This window comes from Physeter macrocephalus, chromosome 16 (assembly GCF_002837175.3).
Source record: "Physeter macrocephalus isolate SW-GA chromosome 16, ASM283717v5, whole genome shotgun sequence".
Classification (NCBI taxonomy): domain Eukaryota; kingdom Metazoa; phylum Chordata; class Mammalia; order Artiodactyla; family Physeteridae; genus Physeter; species Physeter macrocephalus.
The window spans coordinates 97786349-97797811 of NC_041229.1; the positions used below are offsets into that span (position 1 = coordinate 97786349).

General features: G+C 42.8%; 1 protein-coding gene across 1 annotated transcript in view; it reads right to left on the reverse strand.

Moving 5' to 3' along the window:
- Positions 1-3936, reverse strand: part of FNBP4 (formin binding protein 4) — a 39763-nt gene extending 35827 nt beyond the window's left edge. The window contains exons 1-2 of the mRNA XM_007123760.4: positions 3642-3936; positions 2532-2621 (exon numbers count right to left, since the gene is read on the reverse strand). Coding sequence (XP_007123822.2) covers positions 2532-2621; positions 3642-3861 — 310 coding nt within the window. The 5' untranslated portion in view covers positions 3862-3936. The remainder of the gene's footprint in view (positions 1-2531; positions 2622-3641) is intronic.
- Positions 3937-11463: the final 7527 nt, after the last annotated feature.

Consider the following 11463-nt stretch of genomic DNA (forward strand, 5'->3'; position numbering starts at 1 on the left):
GCCACACAATTTGCAAATTAACTAATGCTATCGGGCAGTAAATTATTTCTTAAATATATACTTTACTTTCCTGATAAGCTTCAAACAGTAACTGTGCCTTATGCCCCTTAGAAACTCTATTATTTCCTCATAACAATGAACAGTGATTTTTAACTCTTTTGGTCATAGAAAGCTATTAACAATCAAAATGATAAAAGCTGTGGACCTTCTCTCAGGAACACACACTTGAGTGTGCAATTTCAGGGGATTCACAGACGTGTGACACTCATTTATGGAACCACATTAAATACCCTTTTCTAGAAGATGCTTAAATACTGTTGACTATCATGGTAGTCTGTTGGCCTAATTTAACAGAACTTATTCTAAATTTTCCCTTAGATAATTTCACACGCATTTACCATAATATTTGTTAGCATAAAAATACTAGATATGCTTCTCTACTATATTATAAAAGCATACTTCAATAACTTAAAATTTAAATTTCATTTTTGTGCAAATAAATTCAGCATGTTTATAGTGATAAAAGTAAATTCTTTAACTAAAATCATCTTAAAAAAAAATGTATCAAGGGACTTCCCTGTGGTGCAGTGGTTAAGAATCCGTCTGCCAATGCAGGGAACACGGGTTCAACCCCTGGTCCGGGAAGATCCCACATGCCGCGGAGCAACTAAGCCCGTGGGCCACAACTACTGAGCCTGTGCTCTAGAGCCCACAAGCCACAACTACTAAGCCCATGCGCCACAGCTACTGAAGCCCGCGTACTGCAACAAAGAGTAGCCCCCGCTCGCCGCAACTAGAGAAAGTCTGCGTAGAGCAACAAAGACCCAACGCAGCCAAAAATAAATAAAATAAAAAATATATATGTATCAATTCTTGAGTATCTACCGTTTCACAAAGCCATGCAAATAACAATGGAAAATTGCTTCCCCCCCCCCGCCGCCTTTTTTTCTTGCGGTACGCGGGCCTCTCACTGTTGTGGCCTCTCCTGTCGCGGAGCACAGGCTCCGGACGCGCACGCTCAGCGGCCATGGCTCACGGACCCAGCCGCTCCGCAGCATTTCGGATCTTCCGGACCGGGGCACGAAGCCGTGCCCCCTGCATGGGCAGGCGGACTCTCAACCACTGCGCCACCAGGGAAGCCCTTCCCTTTTGTTTTTGTTAAACTTTTTCCTATGCGTTATACCAACTAGTAGGTAAGAAATGAATAAAGCTGATATATTCTTATGTTGCAGGATGAAGCTGAACAGAATGAAAACATTTCTGTTCACAAGGCACATAAAGGTCTGAAGTGCTGACTGACACTGCAACCAAGGAAATTTCTCGTAGAACATTTAAATTCTATCCATCACACGATTCTTAGCAAACCCAAATGAAATAATATATGTAGTTTACAAATACAAAATGGTATTTCCTAGTTCTGAAATTTCTCTCACGACATGGTTTTACCTTTTCTAACCCACACTTTTTTTTAAGTGGCAAACAGGGGGCAGGGGGGAACAAGCATCTATTATTTCAGGTGTCACATAGTACAAAAAGTCCTGCAAATTCAGAAGAATAAAATTACTACCAATTATAGAATATTTGGTATCAAAACATATTTTAATCTTTCAAGATACATAAAGAGTAGACAAAACTAACATTCTTGGCACTTGCTGTGTTAGAAACTTATATATATTGTTCAATTTAATCATCAAAATGACTTAGGGCTGTAAGATCTATTTTACAGATAAATGATGTCCTGAGGTCTTAGTATGAATGCTAGAGTGGTGATTTGAACTCAGGTTTGTCTACAAAACCATCACTGCAAATATTCCTTCATGCTTAAAAAATATTCAATAAAAGCAATTTTCAGCTGCACAAACATTTGCTAGGTACCCATCAAAGCTGTGTGTTAGAGAAGTAACATAATGAAAAAACACTGTTGGTGTCCCTAAAGAATGCCAAGATAGTGGGGAGCTAGAAAACTAGTTACAAAATAGCATCAGTAAAAAAGCAGTACAAAGTAATTTGGGTACAGAGAAAAGGGAACAGCAAATTTTACATTGGTTAAGGGACTTCCCTGGTGGCGCAGTGGTTAAGAATCTGCCTGCCAATGCAGGGGACATGGGTTCGAGTCCTTGTCCGGGAAGATCCCACATGCCGCGGAGCAACTAAGCCGGTGCGCCACAACTACCGAGTCTGCGCTCTAGAGCCCACGCACCACAACTACCGAAGCCCGCGCGCCTAGAGCCCGTGCTCCGCAACAAGAGAAGGCACCGCAGTGAGAAGCCTGTGCACCACAACGAAGAGGAGCCCCCCGCTCGCTGCAACTAGAAAAAGCCCGTGCGCAGCAACGAAGACCCAACGCATTCATAAATAAATAAATAAAATTTTTTTACATTGGTTAAAGTATATATACTAACAAGCCCTCACAAAGATTTAAAATTTCCATTTTATGGGAGGAATATAAATTAGCAACACTGAAACATTCATCAAAACACTATATACAAACACGGTTTGACCCTAATGTAGAAAAGATGATAAAACTATACCTGTTGCTTTAACGGCAGTGGGCCTGGTGGTCATGACTGGTTTGGGAGGATTCTGAACTCTAGGAACCTCCACCACCACCTCCTGTTCATCTGGATTTTAAAAAGCGAACAAAAGAAAACTACAGTCAGACGGCGGAACACAGAAAAAACTATACAGGTGACAAAACAATCTGTGACTTCTCAAGTCTAGATTTCATCAATTTAAAAACAGGATAGCTGTAACTCATCACTGACCCAAATAACTGGGAGACAAGAAAACAAGTATAACTAGAATCTTCCATTTGCCTAGTGGCTTTAACATTAAGAATTTAAACACCGTATATAAAAATTACATCTGAAATAATCCAAAATTAAAACACACACACACACACACACACACACAGAATAAATCTTCTCCAGGCTACCAAAAGGCTTTTACAAAAAGCACAACTAGAGCAATTTTTTCGCAAGAGCCACCCAACGTGATTTTCTTTTTTTTTTTTTAACACCTGAAATGGTCGGGGCTTTTCCGGCGTCTGGCCCCTGCAGTATAGCACAATCCGGGTAATCTTAACCCAAGTACCATTCTGGGAATAAACACAAATACTTGGGAACCCACAAGCACCACCTCTCCAGGGATTTTTGGGAAACCTGCCAACTAGGGGTTACTTACACTTTAGCTGGCATAATAAAAATAGTATGCTCACTTCTAAAGGGTCTCTCTCAATTCCAACAAAAACGAAAAGGAAAAGCCGATGTCGTGTAGAAAACGGCAGGTTCCACGGTCACCAAGCCTAGGACGCGGAAACGCATACTCTCACATTTACCCCGTAAGTTATTCAAAGCCAAGAATAGACGTTGAGCAGACTGGGCGTCCGGGCCAATCCCTGCACCAGAGATGGCGCCTCTGGGTCGGCTCCGGCCGGACGCACACGGCTCCGCCGTCCCTTCCGCAGCTTTCGGCTCACAGCCGTCCTCACCGCAGGCCGCACGCAACAGGCCTCGGATGCGGACACCGCCCGCCCGGGTTTCTCTTCCTCCTAGGACTCGCCCGAGAGGCCTAGGCCGCGAGCCCCGAGCTCGAGTTTCGAACGCCCCACCTAGGCGCCGCGGCCCCTTGCGCACGCTTACCTTCTGAAGGTGAGTCGTCCGGCGCCGCGGCGGCAGTGATCGCGGTCGTCGTCGTCGGCGTCGCCGGGGCTGGCTGGCTGGGCGCCGCCGCCGCCGTCGAGTCCGGCTCGGTGTCGGGTTCCGACTCCGGCTCTCGGCCCGGCGTGCTGCTCCGCGGACCTGGCGGAGAGAGCTGCAGGATGGGCCTACGGCCGGGTACCGCCCGGGACTTCTTCCCCATCGCGAGCCCGAGCGCGAGCTGCGAGCGTCGGGCAACCGAGAGGGGCGGGCGTTCGGCGCGGCGCTGCGTAATCAATATTCATACACTGCGACACCGCCTCCTAGAAGGAGCCGCTTTTAACCGGCAGAGCGCGCGTCCGCGCAAGCGCCTTGGGCTCCGTACACTCTTCTGGCTCCTCCCCCTGGGGGGGAAGGAGGACTTTACCCACAGGGCTAGGCGATTGGCTGTTTTGACACATTGAAGAACCCGGTAGCCAATGGACAAGGAAAAAGTGTCAGAGTCAAGCCAATAGTACGGAAGGATGTGAGTTTAGACTTGCTTCCAATTACGTCAGGCTCCACCCATGCGGTTTTTGCGGAGTCTTTTCTCTACCGTCTTGTCCTCCATTTTGTACCCGTTCTAGCCGATGTGTTTCTTGTCGTTTGTAGCCTAGGAAGCTGTGCTGCTTTCCAGGCCCTTCCCCAAGTTTCGCCCTGATTATTGTGGCTTACTTTGGGTATAACACTGAACATTAAGTAAAATAGTAGGTCTTTTATGGTTTTGTGAATTTTTTCTTGGGGCACAAAGATGACGTCTCATCGTGTGGCTTATCAGGTGGAAAAATATCACTAGACATAGTGCATACGAGGGTAGAGCCTAAATTGTGATGGGATACAGGAGGCTTCCCAACGTGGCCGCTTTAATAGATTTGTCTTACTTTAGCACTCTCCTCTCCCCTGTCCCATTCTGGAGCCAGCCACTCGAATAAAGGTGAATTCTCTCACCTTTATTCCCTCACACTAGTTGGAAAAACTACGGCATCGCGTAGCAAAATTATTTTCCTTCCTCAAGACCCGTTGCAGGCATAACATCTCTGAACCTTTTATCTCAATGCTGAGCCCCCCTCCCTAGCAACTTGACTTACCGTTGATACTCGTCTCCCACTTCTAAATTGAGTTTAAGAAATCCAGTGGTATATTTTTGGCCGCACCTCCCACCAGGGATTGAACCCACGCCCCCTACATTGGAAGCTCAGAGTCTTAACCACTGGACAGCCAGGGAGGTCCCCAGTGGTATATATTTTTATATTCCCAGCGCTTACTCAGTTCTCGCTAGAGCATGCTAATAATATGTAACATTTATTGACCACTTACTATGTGTCAGGTACCGTCTAAGGACTTTCTATGTAGAATTGCATTTGGTTCTCACAGCAACTTTATAGGGTAGGTATCATTATTCCTAATTTATAGATCATATTCCTCATTTATAGATTAACCCTTAAATTGGTTGCTGAGTGCAAAAGCCATGAAAGCAGTGACTTGTCTGTTTTGTTCCCAGTATTGAAATGCACTTTCTGGAACACAAGCACTCAGTTTTTGAATGAATATAGTGCTTGAATATATACAAACTAGAAATAAGTAGCAAGAGTTCTTTCCTTTTCTTACCTATGGGAGGAATATCTGGATTAGAGTGTTTTGAGATTAGACTCCCAAGACTTCTGAAAAATTAATAGCTAGAAGCAGGGGAGAATATGCTGTTTTGAAGCTGTCACCAATGATTTCTTTCTCTCTTTTTTTCTGATTTATTTATTAAAAGAAGCGTTGAAATACGGTAGTTGTACATAGGAGTTTTGAAGCCAAACATCTGGATTCAAAACTCAACTCCAGCACCTTCCAGATGTGATTGCTATCACAAGTTTCTTTTTTTTTTTAAACAAATTTATTTATTTTATTTATTTTTGGCTGCATTGGGTCTTCGTTGCTGCACGCGGGCTTTCTCTAGTTGTGCACAGGCTTCTCATTGCGGTGGCTTCTCTTGTTGCAGAGCATGGGCTCTAGGCATGCGGGCTCAGTAGTTGTGGCTCTTGGGCTCTAGAGCGCAGGCTCAGTAGTTGGGGCGCACGGGCTTAGTTGCTCCGCGGCATGTGGGATCTTCCCTGACCGGTGCTCGAACCCGTGTCCCCTGCATTGGCAGGCAGATTCTTAACCACTGTGCCACCAGGGAAGCCCTATGACAAGTTTCTTAACATCCCTAAACTTGTTTCTGCAACTGTAAAATGTTAGTAACAGTATCCATAGAGTTGTTGTGAAGTTTAAATTACATCATAGTTTTAAGCTCTTTGCAATGTAGCCAGGAACAAAATAAGCAATTATTCTATAGTAGCTATTATTACTACTAATGAGCATTTTGTTTACATGAAAGTCCAGATCCTATTATAAAACTGGCTGTAAACAAGTTGAGATTATGAGCTAAACCACAATGCATAGAAATGTGAAAGGCTGTTTTCCTTGGGGGAAATTTATATTTCTGGAGGTAGCTGTTAATGTTTGTAGCCAGGGTTCTCGACCCCGGCTGTTTAGAGAACCATCTGGAGGGAATTAAAGCAATATAAGAATCTGAATCAGGGGTGAGAATGCAGGGCTCATATCAATTTTATTTTAAAAAGCTCCTTTTTTTTTTTTTAAATGCTCTTTATTTTAATGCTTAGCCAGGGTTGAGAACCACTGGCTTTAGAGACATGTTTTGCTGTTTTTGGCCTCAGAGGAGGTATTAGGATCTGAACCGAGAATGGACAAATCATGGCTAAATTACGCCTGCTTTTTATTTATTTATTAAAAAAAATTTTTTTTGGGCTGTGCTGCATGGCATGTGGGATCTTACTTCGCCCAACCAGGAATTGAACCCACGCCCCCTGTAGTGGAAGCATGCTGTCTTAACCACTGGACCACTGGGGAAATCCCAGGCCTACCTTTTAAAGGGTTGAACAAACAAAACAAAGAATGTGTGACAGAGGACTGCCCTGGTGGTACAGTGGTTAAGAATCCACCTGCCAGTGCAGGGGACATGGGTTCAAGCCCTGGTCTGGGAAGATCCCACATGCTGCGGAGCAACTAAGCCCATGTGCCACGGCGACTGATCCCACATGCTGCAACTACTGAAGCCCGTGTGCTCTGGGGACGGCGTGCTGCAACTACTGAGCCCGTGTGCTTCAACTACTGAAGCCCTTGCACCTAGAGCCTGTGCTCCGTAACAAGAGAGGCCACTGCAATGAGAAGGCTGTGCACTGCAACAAAGATCCAACACAGCCAAAAAAAAAAAAAAAAAATCCTGTGATAAACCATGATGGTAAAGAATATAAAAAAAGAATGTGTGTATGTATATATATATATATATATATATATATATATATATATATGTATAACTGAATCACTTTGCTGTGTAGCGGTAATTAACACAACATTGTAAATCAATTATACTTCAATAAATAATCAATTAAAAAAAGAATATGTGACAGAACTGTGTAGACTACAAAACCTAAACTACTTATTATCTGGCTTTTTACAGGAAAGTTTGACTATGTCTCCACACAGAGTGAGTAAACATGGTCAGTCACTCCCTTTAAAGAAAAATTAGGCCTGCTCTTTGATTACCAGGGACCTAAACAGCTCTGGAATTACTGAGGATGTTTTGGTTGTGGTGATAATGTTGTTTTAGTAAAATCAAATTATCAGAGCTTACATTTGACAAGTGAAACCTGGGAAGAACAATCATTTAAATAAACATGCATTTTCAAATATATTTAGTTATAATCACAACTGGTGGGTGATGTCTTTACTCTGTATTTGATGTTAATTTCAAAAGCCAACCTTCCTAATCCATATTAAAGCTCTGGCTTTTGGAACTTCAACATGAGGTATGCTGCAGAGGAAGACTGTCCACAGAAGTCCCAGCTTCAGCAGTGTAGAATGAAGTTTTAGGGTTGTGTGTGTTAATTCATCTAAATTTTATCATGTAAGAAATTAATAAACTGAAACCTCAACTTCCCTGGTGGCACAGTGGTTAAGAATCCGCCTGCCAATGCAGGGGACACGGGTTCGAGCCCTGGTCCGGGAAGATCCCACATGCCGCGGAGCAACTAAGCCCATGCGCCACAACTACTGAGCCTGTGCTCTAGAGCCCGCAAGCCACAACTCCTGAAGCCCGTGCACCTAGAGCCCGTGCTCTGCAACAAGCCACCGCAATGAGAAGTCGGCTCACCGCAATGAAGAGTAGCCCCTGCTCGCCACAACTAGAGAAAGCCCGCGTGCAGCAACGAAAACCCAACGCAGCCAAAAATAAATAAATAAATAAATAAATAAATAAATAAATAAAAAAGGAAACCTCAATTAAATAGTCTTGGGAGACTAGGACTGGGAGCTCTCATGCCCTGGGATGATAGCGGAGCTCAATAGGAAGAAAACTCTTCTTTCCTAGCAAGGACTCAGCCAATGAAAAGCCATGTGCTTTGCTATAGCTCTCCCAACTTCCCCGCTCCTTCCCTTGCCCTGGGGGGACTTGCACATGGCATGCCATGGTTGCAAGACCCTGAATTGCAATTGTCTGAGGATTCCGAATAAATCTATCTTTGCTGGAGAAATAACTGGCAGTATATCTTTTTTAGGTCAACAGTCACTTACTGTCTCACTCCCAACTGGGTGCACTTTGATCAATTCTGAGGATAACCCCCAGGAGGTAACATCAGGTTTAAGGGCTCAGTCCCACAGGACTGCCCTTACTCCAGAAGCCAGCCCCACGTGAGGCCCCCATGCCACTCACACTTCTTTCTGGCTATAACATCAGGGGTTCCCACGACCTCCTCACATTTTTTAATTCTCTAGAAGCATTCACAGAACTCAGGAAACCACTATACTTATGATTCCAGTTTTATTATAAAGGACACAAGGTGAGGGACTTCCCTGGTGGTCCAGTGGTTGGGACTCTGCGTTCCCAATGCCGGGGGCCCAGGCTCCATCCTGGTCAGGGAGCTGGATCCCACATGCTACAACTAAAAGATCCTGAACACGGCAATGAGGATCCCACATGCCACAACTAAGACCCGGTGCAGCCAAATAAATATTTTTTAAAAAAAGATACAAGGTGAGGTGTGGGAGGGAGCACAGAGCTCCCATGCTCTCTGTGGAGTCATCATGTCACCCTCCCAACACATTAATGTGTTCTCCAACCAGGAAGCTCTCTTCAGCCTTGGTGTCGTTTTTACTGGGACTGGATTACACAGGCATGGTTGATTGACTCACTGGCCACTGTGACTGTGACTGAACTCAATCTCAAGCCCCCTGCCCTGTCCTTCTGGCCCAAAGTTCTAACCCTATATTCACCATCACAGGGTGGGTCTTCCTAGGGACTAGCCCTATCCTGAAGCTATCTAAGGGCCCCCCCCCCTGCCAAAAGTCACCTTATTAGCATAACAAAGACTTCTTTCACTCAGGAAACTACAAGGGTTGTATAATCTCTATGCCAGGAATAGGGGAAAAAGACCAGATATACTCTTTATTATACCACATTATTTGACCTTGTGTGTTTCATGGAAGTTCATTTAAACCATGAAGCCTCATTTACTGGAAGAAATACCAACTTTTACTCTCTAGAAACCGGCATAGGTCATTTGAACAATAAATGTCTTTTGATGTTGGAGTTCTGTGCAGACACAGAAAGGTATATTCTTGTGGCTTAGGGTTAATGGTGAGCTGATTATATTAAAAAATAATGCAGGACTATCTTTGTTTTTAGGTACAAAATTGGAAAGAGCTGTGAAGATTAAAAGAAATGTTAGTGCCGCGGAGCAACTGGGCCCGTGAGCCACAACTACTGAGCCTGCGCGCCTGGAGCCTGTGCTCCGCAACAAGAGAGGCCGCGACAGTGAGAGGCCCGTGCACCACGATGGAGAGTGGCCCCCGCTTGCCGCAACTAGAGAAAGCCCTCGCACAGAAACGAAGACCCAACACAGCCAAAAATAAATAAATAAATAAATAAATAAATTTTTAAAAAAAGAAAGAAATGTTAGAATTTTCTATAATATATACTATGTTCTAGTAGGAAAAAAAAGTATTATCAGGTTGAGGTAAATTAGGTTAATTCTGTTACCTAGAATGTGTTCACTGATGGGTGGCCCTGTAGAACAAATGAGCTTTCTTAGATCACAAAAAAAATAGCAATAAACTTGGTAAGAATGGTCAATATGAAACTGTGTGCCATAAATTCTATTATTAACGGAAATGGTACCTTTTATTGTCACAGGCTGGAAAGGTGTAACCTTACTAGTTACATTATGCTAAACTATTTAAGAACTATGAAGTTTTCCTCCAAGAGTCACACCTTTATTTAATGGTAGTTAAGCACTAAAAAAGAAGGGACCCCTTTTAATAACAATTTGTAATCAGAAAATTGCCAGAGTTGGAAAACACAAGGAAAGACGATGCTATTAATACATCACATGGTCCAGAAAACAAAACTGCGGACTGAGTGATGAGAAAAGTGAAGTGAAAGAATGTGGGCACCTTCTTTCTGTTCTGGTTGGATTTCAAAGTGAGGAAGGTGGAAGAAAATTGACAGAAGAGCTGGGCTGGCTCCAGCATGAGTTCTAGGTCTTGAACCAAAACAGTGAGGACAGGAAAAGCTGGTCAGTGTCTTATGAACTGCCACCATGGAAACCACTGCTTTGATCAACAATGCAAATGAACAGCTTTCTGCAACAGGGCCAGTCTTGAGCTATTTCTTATCTTTCAGAAATGGCTACAACAGGGTTTGAAATTTTTCAGGCTGTAGGTTATCATCCATTAGTCACTCATGAAAATATATCAAGCGAGGATACGTATTTTGTGAAAGCTTTCTCTTGGTTATATATGTGTATACAGGTCAAAATATCTTTCTCGCTACAGTTGGGAGCCACAAGTTTATGGAGCTGGAAAGGCAAGACCTCTTGCAGCCCCTAATTGCATCAAACACTTCGCATTAATCATGGCAGAAATAATGTGAAAAAAGAGTCACATACCGCAATATCTACCAATAATAGTACCACAGGAAAACTCACATTGTTATTTAAAATATATAATGTAAATATGGTATTGACATAAAAATTAAATGCTTATGAAAAACTCAAGAAAGATCAAAGGGCATACAAGCAAGTACTATACAGATGGTTTCCTTAAAAGATAAATTTTAATATACAGAATAAAATTCAAGAGTTTATTTTTTCACATCCCCCCAAATTTGTGGCCATGAATGCCTCTGAATCTGAACAGGAAAGTTTATATTTTGGTCCAATACATTATTAGACTGCCTGTATGATCAAGTCCGGCTTGATTATCATAAATCATAGAGGTTAATGGAATTTACTTTGAAAATCTATTACTTTTACAGATGATAAATTTTCAATTTTTTCTTAGCTAAGAGTTTATTCCACTTTAGCCTCAGAACCAGATTCAAGATATCTTCCTTTAAAAAAAAAAAAAAAAAGATATCTTCCTTAACAGCTGGTCATCACGTTAGGCTTAATCTAGGCAAATTACTTAATACTTTATTGAAGATCATAAAAAAACTCCACAATAAATAATGAAAAGGGTATGCAAAATCATTAGCCTCTGTTTGCAGTACAGAAAATACATGTCAGTTCTGGACCAAAATAATTCCATTGAAATACAAAAAGTGATAGGGAAGAATGAAAGGATTTGCAGTGACTGCTTTTGGTGGTCAGCTACAACAAACCAACAACCATCAGCTGTTTTGGAAAGTGTAGGTGGGTTTTAATTTGCAGATAAAGAATGTCTTCGGTAGTTTAAAAAAATA